Raw genomic sequence first — 15,318 nt, forward strand, 5'->3', positions numbered from 1 at the left:
AGAGTCCCAAAGAAGTTGGACCCAAGGAAGCACACACCAAGGCACAACACAATTACATTAGCCAAGATTAAAGATAAGGAGAGAATCTTAACAGCAGCAAGAGAAAAGGAGACAGTTACCTACAAAGGAGTGTCCATAAGACTGTCAGCTGATTTCTCAAAAGAGACATTACAGGCAAGAAGAGGCTGGAAAGAAGTATTCCAAGTCATGAAAGGCAAGGACCTACATCCAAGATTACTCCATCCAGCAAAGCTATCATTTAGAATGGAAGGGCAGATAAAGTGCTTCCCAGATAAGGTCAAGTTAAAGGAACTCATCATCACCAAGCACTTATTATATGAAATGTTAAAGGGATTTATCTAAGAAAAAGAAGATAAAAATATGAACAATAAAATGACAACAAACTCACAGTTATTAACAACCACACCTAAAACAAAAACAAAAGCGAACTAAGTGAACAACTAGAACAGGAACAGAACCACAGAAATGGAGATCACATGGAGGGTTATCAACAGGGGATTGGAAGGAAGAGAAGGGAGAAAAGGTACAGAGAATAAGTAGCATAAATGGTAGGTAAAAAATAGACAAGGGGAGGGTAAGAATAGTATAGGAAATGTAGAAGCCAAAGAACTCATATGTAGGACCCATGGACATGAACTAAAGGGGGGGAATGTGTGTGGGAGAGGGTGTGCAGGGCGGAGGGGAGTGAAGGGGGAAAATGGGACAGCTGTAATAGCATAATCAATAAAATATATAAAAAAATAAAAATAATAAAATAAAAGTTAAAAAAAGCAGAAATTGTTACACTAGATAAAAACGCAGGAATCAACTATACACTGCCTACAACAAACACACTCTAAATATAAAGATACCAATAGGCGAAAGTGAAAGGATGAAAAATACATATTGTTCCATCTTAGTCCACTCAGACGGCCGTGCCAAAAACTCCATAAACGCAGTGGTTTCTGAAGGACAGAAATGTGTGTCTCATGGCTCTGAAGGCTGGGAAGTCCAAGATCAAGATGCTGGTAGACTCAGGGTCTGCTCAGGGCCCAATTTCTGGTTTGTAGACTGTCATTTCACTGTGTCCTTCCACGGGGAAAGGAATGAGCCAGTGTTCTGAGGTCTCTTTGACAAGGCCTCTAATCCCAACCATGAGAGCTTTGCCCAAAGGCCCCACGTCCTAATACCATCCTCATGGGAGTCAGGATTTCAATATTTGGATTTAGGGGGGACACAAACATTCAGATCGTAGCACACGCTAACACTGATGAGAAGAAAGATGGCTACATTCTCTAACAAAGTGAATTTCACCGCAGAGAATACTACCAGGGATAAGGCAGATCATTTCATGATGATAAAGGGTTAATTCAATAGGAAGACATAACAATAATAAATGTTTATGCAGCTAGTAACAGAATTTCAAAATTCATGAAGCAAAAACTGATAGAACTAAAAGAATATTTGACAAATCTACAATCGCCGCAGGAGATTTCAGTAACTCTCCTCTCAACGGGTAACGGAACGACGAGTAGGAATCCGGACACGGAAGACCTCGACGGCGCCCTGAACCAGCCCGACCTAAACTACACTCAGAGGGCGCTGTGCCGGACAGACAAGTGCACATCTTTTTCAAGCTCACTCAGAACTCACCCGAGACCAACCGAGTTCTGTGCCATAACATAAACCTCAATAAGTTTAAAATACTTGTACAAAGTATGTTCTCTAACCAAAACAGAATTAGAAATCAAAGGCATAAAATACCTAAAAAATTCCCGAATATTTGGAAACAAAATAACAAATTTCTACATAATTCATGGGTCAAAAAAAATCAAATGGAAAGTTAGAAAGTATTCTGAACTGAATGGAAATGAAATCCCCCAAATACCAAAATGCTGGGGCAGAAGCGAAAGCAGCGCTTGGAGGGAAATTTCTAACACCAGCTGCCTCCATGGGACGTGAAGAAAGGTCTCAGATTACGGATCTTGGCTTCTACTTTAAGAAACTAGAAGAGCAAATTAAACTCAAAATAAGCAGAAGGAAATTATTAAAAATATGAACAGAAATCAATGGATTAGAAAATGGAAAATCAACAGAAAAGAATTAATGGAACCAAAACCTTTTTTGTACATCAATAAAATCAACAAACTTAGGCACACTGATTGGGGGAGAAGAAAGGAACGAGACTTATTATTCGCAGGGACATCACCATCTGCACAGAAAACCCTACAGAGTCTACAAAAAATCTACTGGAATAAGTAAGTTTAGCAAAGTTGTAGGATACAAGGTCAATTTTAAAGAACAAGTCATATTTCTATTAACTCATGATGAGAAAGTGGAATTTAACTTAAATAAAATACCATTTACAACAGCATAGAAAACACTTAGGAATAAATCTGACGCGAGATGGGTGAGATCCGCGCTGAAAGCTGCGTGACGTCCCCGAGGTGAGCAAGGGCCGAATGCGCAGGGACACAGGCTGTGCGCAGGGCCGACGTGCCCGTCCACGGTGTCAGGACGCCAGTTCTCCCCCAACTGATCTACAGATTCAGTGTAATCACAATCAGCAGCCCGTGAGGCTTTTCATAAACTTGACACGCTGAGCCTAAAACTCACACAGGAATGTGAGGGGACAGCCGCAACGATTCTGAAACGGGAGCACGTTTCCAGGACCACCTGACTGCAGGATGGCAGGGGGAGTTGGGGGGGTGCTGCAAGGAGTAAGAGGGTATCTTCTGAGTGGTGGGTATGTTTAGTTTCTTGATTTGATGATGGTCTCACAGGTACATACACACAGCCAAACTCATCGCACTGTTGGCTTTATTTACGTGGTTTATCACATGTCCCCTAAGCCTCACGAAAGCTGAAAGCACATTTCAGGCAGTCCTCACGTGGTTTTTGGAGGCCTTCACATCATCATCTCTGTCTGACACGTGTGGAAGCCGAGGCCTGGACAGGCTACGTGCCTTGACACAGATGCAGACACAGGCCCTCTCACTCCAGAGACAAGCTCGTAAGCCCCGGGCCTTACAGAAAGAAATGCTGTTCTGTCTGCCTCCCACTTCTTCCACCATCAGCGGTGAGCACTGTCTCACAGAGGGCCAGACTCCGTGGTTGGAGTAAGAGGGCGGGAGTGATGGCAGAGGTCTTCCCGGGGCCTTTCTCTGCCGCACTTGGCGGTTTCCGCCGTGGGCCAGGCCGGCAGCCTGTGCTGTCTCCTGTGACCGGCACGGCACATGAGAGGGGTGGCATCTCTGACTCACAGATAAGGGCATGGAGGCCCTGCACGGTGAAGGCGCTTGCCAGAGAGCAGCAGAGCCAGGGTGCAAACACAGGCCTTCCTGCCTTGAAAGCTCAGGATCCTCCCACTGCTCCAAACTGCCTGGAATCAGGCAGCTGACCTGGTCGCCAGGGCCCAAACGAACCCTGTTTCCTTGCAGACAAAAATCACTACCACGTGCCAAGTCCTCGCAGACAAAAAGAGCTGTTTACCAAAGGTTCTGTTTTGTGTTATTAATTCATTTAAAAGAAAATTTGGTTTCTAACCAGAACGAATGTCATATCCACACTCAAGAAGGAAGAAAAAAAAACGATTCTGGAAGTTGCAAAGCTGGTTTCATCTAATCGAACGCGCTGCCAGCCTGTGCCTACAGCCCAGGGCAACAGGGCCCGAGCAGGCCCCCCCGCCCTCTATCCAGAGAGGGCCTCCAGCCTCTGCCTCCACCATGAATGGAGCTGGAAGAAGCCCGTTTCCACTTTGCTTCTGTTGTCACAAGAAACTGTTATAAAGAATAGAGCAGTCACTAGGAACCGAAAAGCAAATAACAAATGCAAACTCAGAGCAGTAACAGAAGAAAGAGCTAAGGCTTCCGGCTCTCACATCAGCCCTGCGGAGCATTAGGCCAGCACCACCACCCCACCCATGCCGTGGCCCAGCCGGAGGGGACGTGGCCTGTGCCCTCACGACCTAAGTCAGTTTTCTTAACAAAGGGAAGCAGTGCGGCGCAGAAGTCAGGAGGATTCCGTGTTACCACTACTACTACTACATCCTAAATGCAGTGAACAAGTAACTGTTCTGGCACTGTACTGGGTCACCAGATATGGGGGATGGGACTGTTGTGACCCCTGTGTAAATGGAGTTTATAATCCGGGGGGAGACAGACTTGACACAAAGTAATTATTCAACTTTTAAAAGTCAGGACACTTCAGCACAGTAGGGAAGAGTGCTACATTGGAGAAGCAGTGGGTGGTGGGCGGGAGGGAACATGAGGGAAGCTGCACTCCCCTGGGGCTCTAAGCTGCTCACCTCATCTCCTGAGGGCCCAGGAGGGGTGGCTGCTAGAGGGAAGAGAAGAGCATTCCAGGCCGAGGGCACAGCACACAGCGCATGGTAGGAAGGCGCTGCGATGGGAACCGAGGTGGCTGCCGGGAGCTGGGGCCCTGGAGGCCATGAGGGCTATTGCTGGCCTACCAGGCAGAGTCTGGCGGGTGGGTCTGCATACTCAGAGCAGTGGGGAGCCTCGGAGAGTGCAAGGCCAGACGCAGAAGCAGTCAAACTCTGGCTTTGGAAAGATGTCTCTGGACGCTGAGAGGAGGCTGGGGGGACAGGATTGCCCCTGGGGAGGTGTGATCCAAGAGGTGGCAGTACTTAGGCCAGCCTGGGGCAGTGGAGGAAAATGATCTAAGAAAACTGCCCAGTGTGTGACCTGAGAGAGGGGTTTTAATGATGTCAGCGAAACCAATCTCCTCTTCACAAATAAGTGCCTGCTGGCAAAGCTCTCGCCTTCTCCCAGGGCCCAGAGCTGTGCGTCCAAGGAGCAGTAAAGACACACAGGGTCTGTCCGGCATCCAACACTGACCTCGGCCTTCTGGAATGCCCGTGTCTTCAGAGAGGCAAACAGCATCCAGACAGAAGGCCAGAGGGCTGGGTTCCTGAACCACAGGCAGTGTTTCCCTGAACTGCAGCAAGTCAGCCCGAGGCCCAGAAGAAATCGCCCGCCCTGGCGGGGAGTCTTCGCTCCTGCAGGCCGGCCCTCCCACCAGCCAGCAGATGCTGGGCAGGTAGCGCTCTGGAGTCCAGTTCTGATAGGGAAGGGGTGCCGCCAAATCTCTCTAGAGCCAGTGCCCCCAGGGACATGAGCTCTGTCTGGACAATGTTCCAAGACATCTGTGAATGCTGCTCCTATCTCTCATTCTAGGTTCTGCCTTTCCCTTCAGGTACCAGGCTCCCTCCAGGGCCACAGTAAGGAGGAGGGCACGCCCACCCAGACCACCCTGTGCCTGCCTTCTGCTAACACTGAGCACCTGGCCTGTGCCTTAACCCAAGTGGCAGGTCCTGGTGACACTGGTTCCTCACCTCATGAGGCTCCCAGTCCCGCCCCATAGCCTTCACTTCCTGCCACCTCCATCTCCCTCCACATTGCTGTCAGCTCTCGACCACAGGATGTCCTCATTCCTTTAGCTCTGGCTATCTTCTCTTCTTCTATTCTGCTGTCATCTCTAGAGACGTCACTAACTGGGTGGTGCGACTTCTCACCCCTGGGTCATAGGGTACCTCAATTCCTCCCAGAAAGACCTTTACCTTCTCTCCACTGCAGCCATGGAAAAGGCATAGCCATCACCCCTTCAAGCACAGTCACCCGTATCCCACCTCCAGGACCCTAAACTCTGAGCCCCTTCCCCCTGCGTGGACCCCTGGCGTCTCTCTCACTCCCCTACTCCTGGTCAAACCTCTGCTTTGTCCGCTGCTTGACTTTTGGTCCCTCAGCCCTTTCCGACTCTTCTAGACCACTGGCACTCTCCAAGCCTCTGGCCTCCCTTCCCACCAGGCAGAACAGTGCGGACCGCCCGGCCACACCTCTGGGACACTCCCCTGGGCCTCCTCCTCTCCCTGGGGCCACTTTCGCTGCCCCCTTCTTGACCTCTGCTCTTCCTTCTACTCCCCAAATGCACAGCCCACTGCTTTCTCTCCCATTTCTCCCTGTCTCGGCTCTGACGGCCGCCTCCTAACCAGACAGCACCAGGCCCCCTCGCCCCTTGTTCCTACCACCCTTGCCACACACGGGCTGTGGTGAAGCTTGCTCACCAGTCTCCCTGACTGCGGTCGGCTCTGCCTCAGTTGGTCAGAATGAACTTCCTAAAATACAAAGCTGCCGTACCACGCCCCTTTTGAAGTCCTTCAGTGAACCCCCCAAAGTTAACAAGATAAAGCTCCGCCTCCCGCCCACCCTTGATCCCCCTACAGTCCCCAAACACTTCCTGTCCACTGTTTGTTCACATTCTGCCCCCACTGGACTGGGTCAATGTCCCCTTTGCCTTTGTCCAGCAGGAAGTGCAGCCGACTGACGAGTGGATGACAGACATGAAGGCCGCCTGGCCTCTGCGAGGTGTGGCAGCGGGGATGGAGCAGTGCAGGCAGGGCGGCGAGACAACTGGAAAAAACCAGAGGCACGTAGAAAAGCTTCTCGCCTTCCCCAATGTGCTACCCGCTGCAGTTCCTGTGCATCACACTCAGGCCCGCTGGACACCCACCTGCGTGCCTCCGCGACCCTGCATGCCCCAGTGCCAGTGGGCAGAGAATGACGCGCCGACTCCGGGGCGAGCCTTGACCTGGCAGCGTCCAGCAGCAATGCCCTCGAGGAGCACGGACGCAGGCTCAGCTTTTCTCCTCCCCAGGCGCCTGCACCAAAGGCAGTTTCGCTCAAGAGATCATCTGCCTTTTCAAGGAGCCAGCCGTTCTACCTGCAATGCCCTCCCCAACTCCCTTCCCATTCCCCAAACCGCCCACAAGATACGAGCCCTCTCAGCCTCCGAGGCTCCATGTCCAAGCCCCAACCCCAAGGCAGCGCAAGCCGCCCTGCCCCATGCCCACAGGCCCCTCCAAACACCGGGGCGCAAGTGTGCGTCAGACCTCAGCCCCCACCATCCAGGGGCCGGTCAGCCTGAGAGCTCGGGTCTGACAGATTCTGAGTCCTGTGCTCTTCACCACTGTGCTACCACAAGTGCCACCTGTTCTCAGCCACTGGCTCCCACACGGTCACCGCTGAACTTCCCGTTGAGCACGCCCTCACATCGTAACATGTAGCGCCTATTCAGACTGGCACTGGTGGGAAATAGGGCGGCAGGTTACCTGGCACTCACTGCATGCGGGCTCTGAGCTCAGTGCTCACGTGACCATTGCAAGGTAAAAACCACGATTTCCCCCATTTTACATGCCAGGACAGTAAGGCACAAGGAGAGTGAGCAGTAACTGGTCCGGAGTCCGAGCTGGAAAGGGCAACACTGGGAGCAGACCCAGCTCTGTTGGATCCAGCCGTGCTGGTCGGCACACCGTGTGGGGCGAGCAGGCCTGGCGGCTGGGCCTGGCTGGCACCCTGGGCTGCGGAGCCTGCGGAGCCTGCGCACTGTGCTCACTGTGCTCACTGTCAGCACATTCGAAGAACGGCAGCTCCCCCTTGATGCTGCTCCGTGTTGAAACTAATGACAAAAACAGTGCTGACATTTAAACTGGCTTCTGAGAAACGCTGGACCTTCCAGGCCACAGCCTGGGAGCTGGGCAGAACGACGGGTCTGTTTGGTAGGGAGACAAAGTGCCACCCTGACAATGTGCTTTCTCGCAAGGCAAGGCTGCAGCCAGTGGGCCCCTCCGAGAGATGCCCTTCACAGTGCAGCCCTCGCCCTGGCCCCTCGCCCTGACCGCAGCCCCTGGCCAGGAGGAACCCACCCAGCCCCCGCAACCCGATCCACCACAGTGGTAAGAGGGTTCTAGGCCACAGCTTGTAAGTTAAACACAGCTGTGAGCTATTATACTGCAGCGTTGTATCTGGGTTAACTCGCCAATTTTTGATAAAAATTTTCACTTGTTGGAGTCACCAGGGAACGGGGCCGTCATGGTTCCATATTTGCTAACTTCCATTTTCCTTGCTCTCTGCCAATCCTTAACTCACCGTCTGCCTGGCTTCCTCTAAGCCCTGGGATGATGCTCTCACAGGCCCCCTTGCCGAAAGGAGCAGACGCCAGCTCTACCCTGTTATCGACAGCATTTGGAAACCTGAGTCTTCAAAGGCTGAGCTCACCAGGCAAAACCCTTGCTTTGGGGAAAGCGGTGACACCGCAGAACAGGCACCCTCGTAGTAATGTCCCTGGACTGGGACTCCTCCCTCTGGCAGTGTGCCCAAGCACAGCCAGAGAGCGTTCTGCTACAGCACTTCCCTCGTTCAGTCATCCACGCATTCTCCACTCAGTCAACAAATGTTTACTGAGCATCTACTATGTTCTGGGCATGGGGATAACAGCAGGGGCTCTCAGGAAGCAGATCTCCAGAACCAAGTGCATGCACGTAACCCTCCTTTTCCACCCTGGTGCTTCCAAAGGCCTTCGGGGGAAGTGACAGAGGGCGGCCCCCCTGGGTGCAGCAGGTCAGTGGCAGGAGTGGAGGGAGAGAAAATAAGAAGAAGAACTGAGGACAGTTAGAATTGCAAAGAAATGTTAAGCTTTAACAGTAGTCTGCAGGTTATTGTAATATCAATATTGTTATTTTAAACTTTATATGTGACGGGATAATATGAAAAAGTAATAATTTAATGTTGTTAGGATGGAACTGTCAATGTCAAAAACAACATATAAAAATCAAGGGAATTTAACAACCCTGTAATGTTAGATTGGGAATGGCAAGAGCAACACTGTGTTGGTCATGATTCTACAAGATAACGTGGTATAACGCCCAACCCTCCAATCTCAGAGGCTTACAGCAACAATGTTTATTCCAAGCTGTAGGTCTGCAGAGTGACTGCAGTTCAGTCACCTCTGCTGGGCTCCCTTGGCCTGGCCTGGGCCGGGCTGAGCTGGGCTGGGCTGGAATTCAGGCTTTGGGTTTGGGATTCAAGCTGAAAGAGCAACAGCTACCGGTACACCAGGGAGGGTGGGAATTCCAAGAGGACGGGTAGAAGCTTGTCATGCCTCTTACCACCTCAGTTCACCACTTGCATTACTACCGCTTATGCCTAAGTCACAGGGCCAAGCCCAAAATCTATACAAGGGGGCAACGTACGCCACCCACAGGGAAGTTGCAACAAGGATGAGGAGGGAAGAATTGTGAAGAAATGATATCACCTGACCTACTTACAATCTCATGAGTTTTCCTTTCAAAAAATAAACATGTCCTGGCCCTGTCCACTAAAAAGACCTAGCAACCCAGCAGCAATGGACGCCCCCGCACCCAGGTGCTGGTTTCCAAATACCCTTCCCCACTAAAAGAAGCCAGCACCCCTGAAGGAGTGAAAGCCCGCATCCAGGTCTTCAGGAGGAAATGCACAACAGCACACTGGTCATCTCTTGTCCCAAAGAGGAAGGACGTCATTAAAAATGAACAGGTCATGCTGCTACAGGAGATGACACAAAAGGGCTCCCATTGGTTGGAGGCAGGACAATGCAGGCATCAAAAGAACCAGTGACTGACTGACTGACCAGAACACAGGCTCCCAGCCCACTCTCACCCCTGGAATCAGAACCTCTAGGGATGAAGCCCAGGCATCTGGGTTCTTGGCAGAACCCAACCCCACCCCCTTCACCCCCACTGACTGACGCACAGCCAGGCCCCAACAGCACCAGTCCATAGGCTTCCTCGCCCTCGGGGAGCCCAGGTCACGCACAGGGCCCATCCTGCTCTCAGATGCTGGCCTCTGCTTCCTGAAAGTCTTTCCACAACAAACTTAAAACTGTCCCCTATTCATGTCCTTCCAACTCTGGGGTGGTCCGGCCACAATGTGGTGGGCATCTTCAAGGGGAAACAATTCTAGTTTTCAGTTTGCTAACAAAAATAAGAACAGTGAAAAAGCTGGGGTAGCTTCCAGGGTCCTCCTTTTAACCACAATGTTGACAATGACAATGAGGAACAAATGCTTCCATTTTTAGCTAACGTATCATAGATCCAAGGCATTCAAGTTTGGGGTTTCTCCAGATACCTCAAAGCAACTAGTTCTTAATCTCCACTCTGCCCCAGAATCCTCTGGTGAGCTTTCACAAAATAGGGTTGGCTGGGTCCTGGACCCCGACCCACAGATGCCAACTCAGCGGTCTGGGAGGCGTCTGGGCACCCCGTGTCCCAGAGGCCGCCCGGGTGATTCTGCTGCACAGCCACAATGCAGAACCACTTCTCCAGGCTCATAGGATCTTGAAAGCAAAACGCCTCTACCTTAATGTCTTGTCACAACTTGAAACCAGCTATGCCTTAGATGAGGTGCCTTCCAAACTGCAGTGCCCTGGGGGACAGTCTTGGTCTGCCCCTCCTTGTGCCTCTGAAGAACTCCCCACCCCTCCCCTCCCACAGTCAGCCTGAGCGGCCATCCCATTCTCCCTGGGCACATGCAGGTTCGGAGTTCAGGGCTCACAGCACACTGGGCTGCCCTCCCCAATGGGACACAAATAAAGATCCAAACGTCTGAACCACTGCAGATCAAAGCTAAGCAGCGACCACGATCAGAAAATCCAGGAAGCTCAGAGAGTCCCAAAGAAGTTGGACCCAAGAAGGAACACACCAAGGCACATCATCATTACATTAGCCAAGATTAAAACGAAGGAGAGAATATTAGAAGCAGCAAGAGATAAGGAGACAGTCACCTACAAAGGAGTTCCCATCAGACTGTCAGTTGATTTCTCAAAAGAAACATTACAGGCAAGAAGGGGCTGGAAAGAAGTATTCCAAGTCATGAAATCCAAAGACCTACAACCAAGATTGCTCTATCCAGCAAAACTTTCATTTAGAATGGAAGGACAGATAAAGTGCTTCTCAGATAAGATCAAGTTCAAGGAGTTCATCATCACCAAGCCCTTATTATATGAAATGTTAAAGGGACTTATCTAAAAAAAGAAGATAAAAAATATGAACAGTGAAAGGACAGCAAACTCACAGTTATTAACAACCACACCTAAAACAAAAGCAAACTAAGAGGACAGCTAGATCAGGAGCAGAACCATAGAAATGAAGATCACATGGAGGGTTAGCAACAGGGGAGTGGGAGGAGGAGAAGGGGGGAGAAGGTACAGAAAATAAGTAGCATAGACAGTAGGTAGAAAATAGATGGGGGAGGGCAAGAACGGTATGGAAAACATAAAATCTAAAGAACTTGTGGCACATGGACATAAACTAAAGGGAATGGTGGGGGAGGGGTGTGCAGGGTGGAGGGGAATGAAGGGGGAATAGGACAACTGTAAAGGCATAGTCAATAAAATATATTTTAAAAAAATAAAGAAATAGTTCCGGCTGAGAACTAAGGTGACCATCAACCCACTACTTCCCCAAAAGGCTCCAAGAGGTAGTGAGTGAGTTGTTTCCATCGTTTTAATTAGAAAGGACAGATAACTCCACGTTAGATGAAACGGAAAGAGCCTGGAAGTCAGCCAATTCAAGAAAGCAAACAGCTCTGCTCCCCAAACCTGATGGACAGGACACGCGTGCGCACACACGCACAGAGCACAGGTCACTGCCCTGTCCTCACGTAAATGCTGACGGCAGCCGCCCACGCCAGTTCCTTCCTGATCTCTCGCAGGGGTGTCCAACAGGTGGCCTGCAGGCCGCATGCGGCCCAGCATGGCTGCAAATGCGGGCCAACACAGAATCGCAGATGTACTTAAAACACGATGAGATTTTTTTTTGTCATTACGTGTTGCAACGTATTTAACGTGCGGCCCAAGACAACTTCTTCCAGTGTGGCCCGGAGATGCCAGAAGGCCGGCCACCGCGCAGGTCAGATACCTGCTCCCAGAGGCCTGGTGCTCTGTTCACTTTGTGTTCAGAGCTGCCTCTCTCAGTCCTGACAGCTGCCCTAGTGTAAGAAGAGCACGTTAGGAGTGTTCTGGAACGCACAGCAGACAGTTTTGCTCGCAGCAGACACGTTTTGACATATCTCTACACCCCTTCTCTCTGAAATCTGTACCCACTCATGAGGCTGGCCCCTCCGCTGTGCTTGCTTGTCTTGGCCACGCACTCCTGACCTCAGTCACTGAACCCTCACGAGACACACGGCTCTGCTGGGCTGGGCTGAGAGTTGCTGGTCTCGGTCTAGCAGGTGGCTTAAGTGAGAACCACGTAAAGGCGGGCCCTGTGGGGAGGCCGTGTTAAACCACGCAGGCAGCCAGGAGTGAAGGCAGAAGGCAGAAGGAGAGGGAAAAGCGGGGGCAAGAAGCAAAGATGGCTTGTATACTGGATGGTTCTCTAGGTGGCCTGAACGCCGCATCCATGTTCTCTGTGAAATGCCCTTTGACCCCTGCAATAAATTCCTCTTCTGCCTATCACAGCTACTTTGAAATGCATTTCTATTATTTGCTAACAAAAAAGAACCCTGACTGAAATAACTATAAAGCCTCGTTATCAACTGCTAAGCATTTCCAGGAATTTTTTTAAATCAACTTGAATGAGTCAACTTGTTCTTCTCCACTGAATACACTGCTTCTACAAACACACAGTGCAATCAAACATAAACACGTGTGTGTTTTACTGGAGCACCTGTTTTCAAAACTAGACACAAGGCAACCACCAGAATCAGGGGTCTGCAAAAAGAAAACTCTCTAGAAGAAACGTTCCCTCGCACCCCCTTCTTGATGGGCACTGTCGTCAGCAGGCGGAGCCTAGGACAAGCAGTTAGTGTGGCAGGACTCGGCTCAGACACAGAGGCCACGGGCACCAGGGCCGAAGCCCTGCCAGAGGGGACCAGATGCAGGGGCCAGACACGGGGGCCAGATACGGGGGCAAGATGTGGGGGCATTCTCTGGAGAGCCCGGACACCTGGCTCGGAGAGGGAGCACTGTCAGGAGTGGGGCGTCTCTGGGTGCTCTCTTTAATGGGGCGCATGCGTGCACAGAGACTTTGAGAGAGAAACTAAGAAACAGAGCCACTCTGATGTGGCTATGGGGACGGCACAAAGGACAAGGTACAGACCTCTGGCTGGATGGCTTTGAACACGGGGATGTCCATCAGCGTGATCTGGCTCTGCAACAGAAGAGAGGAGACATTAGAAAACCCAGAGGTGGCAGCTGCGTGATTTTGAGTCCACACGGAGCAGTAACACATGCTTAAAAATTACACTTAACCTGCTGAATAAAAATCAAGATAGAATAGAGTAAAAAAACAGGCAAATTTCTCAAAGCCTCTCCCATCTCTTCCCTCATCATAAATCTTGATCCACACCCTTCTTCCTTGGATGTGAGATGAATGTCCAACTTAAGAATTGGTAATAGTTTGAAGTGTGGGACCGAGAAGAAGGGGAACATTTTTTAGTTTGGATATTTTTGTACAATTTAAGTTTTTTCCAAGCATGAATTACTTTTGTAACTTTAAAAAGTTGGCAATACTACAAAATAGAATGCTAAACAGAGACACTATTACTCTCAATTAAATTTTTTAAAATTGTGGTTTATAGAAATTGTCTGTTTCTTCTGAAGTCTAAGGCTCCTCAAAATTACATGGTAGCACGACATTCAAGACGCCCCTGCAGCCCAGTGCGGGACCAGAGACTGTTTATTCCACAGCCCACAGTACATGAGATAACGACAGAATTTGAGAGCAACCTTTTGGAAACTTATAGCAAGTTACCACAACACTCTTACCGTATTTTTTAAAGTATTAGTGTTCTGTGGATTGGAAATGAAAACCAACAGATCCTTCACCACAACTACCTGAGAAGCAGTACCACTGTCGGCACAGAAAGCACACGTCTGGTCAAAAAAGGCTGTTCCCATCGTTAGAAGCTCACAGAGCAACGTAATAGAGGCATCACTGCCAACAACTGCTCAGGCCAGAGACCTGCCTGTCTCCACAGGTCACAGGGCGTGCCAGGTGTCAGGTCACAGACGCTCTGTGACAGCCCGGGGAACGGCTAGCCAACGGCCTTTGGCCACCTCCGAATGCGAGAAAAGGCCCTGTCCACCCAACAGAGGTCAGTGGGGAGGACGCGATGCCAGGGACCCAACATGGGCTCTGAAATCCGTGGGCGCGGGTACGTGTCTGGCGCTGTCCCCTAACAGCAATATTCTGTGTCACACCTGACAGCTCTCCCAGTGTCAGGCGCCATATCTGGAAAACAGTAATGACAACCTCCATCTTACAGGATCTCAGGGAAAATTCAAGACAAAAGGCACAGAAGGCCGGGCACCTGACATATGCTCTCTACACACGTGTGTGCTGGGAGTGGGCCTGGGCTCGGTGTGCATGCACGGGGAGAGAGGCTCTGCGTACGCACACGGGGGAGAACACCTCTGAGCAGGGAGGGAAGGAAGCAGGCGGCGTCAGCGGGGAGCCCCTCCGTCCCCTCTGAAAGGCTGGTGCCCTTCACGGGCACAGAGGGGAGACACCTCCCCTAACAGAAGCCCAGCAGGGAGACAGTGGGTAGCACGGGGGTGAAGCACCTGGGAAGCTGGCCTCTCCCACCTCCCAGTCCACCCACGAACAGCGAGGGGGCATTGGACACCAGCACGAATGGATCTGGCCCTCGTAATCTGGGTGTCCAGTGACCACTGTGCCCTGAGGCCTCTAGGCCGGCGTGTCTGGCCGAGGCAGAGCAAACAGACTGGCATGCCTCCTCCCAGGCCCGTGGAGATTGTTGGCCAAGCGCGCCGACACCTGGGTTAATTCTGCCATCCTAGGGAACAGAAAGGCCTTGTGAAAGCGTATTTGAGCCAGGAGCGCAGAGGGCCTTGGAAATCTCCCCCACAGCCCGAGCAAACGCCCCGTCCGGGACAGCCGGCAGGATGTTTGCAATGCCGTTTAGGAAAAGGACCAAAAGTCCACTAATGTGAAAATGAGGAAACTTCCTTTCCATCCTGCCATCAGTTGTAGGGTTTGCTACTGAATTTCCGAATGATTTATTAAAATAGCGACTTCATGTTTCATATACTTTTTGAATGGTCCAAGTTTCAAACATTCTGATCCCTGCTGACCGTAAATCAGAAAATGCATTCAAGAGTTTTATTCAAAACAAACAAGATCAACAGGGGTCACCAGGCTTAAAATAGACTGGCTGGTCCCAAACATGCAATCTGAGGGTTTTCAGAGGGTTCCATTTCTATCCTCTCGATTCCAACCAAAAAGGATGCAGTATCCAGAGCAAGGATATATCAATATGCAGGTAAAATCATCCAATTACAAATTTCAGAGCACTTTACTACAAAGCCAACACCTGGGAACCAGGTGGCTGGTGAGCAATCCTCCCTGGAAAGCTGGGGACGCCAAGGCAGACCGTTTCACCCAAAGCTGGAGGGTGGCGCTCAGGTCCTGTCTATCTCCGCAGCAAGCTCTCAGCCCTCCCTGCAGAGAGGCCCTGCTTC

At 50.8% G+C, this 15,318-nt stretch overlaps 1 protein-coding gene across 7 annotated transcripts in view; it reads right to left on the minus strand.

The window, feature by feature from the left end:
• Positions 1 to 15,318, minus strand: part of RALGPS1 (Ral GEF with PH domain and SH3 binding motif 1) — a 233,640-nt gene that overhangs the window by 180,314 nt on the left and 38,008 nt on the right. For all 7 annotated transcript variants that reach the window (XM_037158690.2, XM_037158892.2, XM_037159020.2 and 4 more), the window contains exon 4: positions 12,935 to 12,985. In XM_037158690.2, coding sequence (XP_037014585.1) covers positions 12,935 to 12,985 — 51 coding nt within the window. The remainder of the gene's footprint in view (positions 1 to 12,934; positions 12,986 to 15,318) is intronic.

This window comes from Artibeus jamaicensis, unplaced genomic scaffold (assembly GCF_021234435.1).
Source record: "Artibeus jamaicensis isolate MK-2021 breed Jamaican fruit bat unplaced genomic scaffold, CSHL_Jam_final contig_471, whole genome shotgun sequence".
NCBI classification, from domain to species: Eukaryota; Metazoa; Chordata; class Mammalia; order Chiroptera; family Phyllostomidae; genus Artibeus; species Artibeus jamaicensis.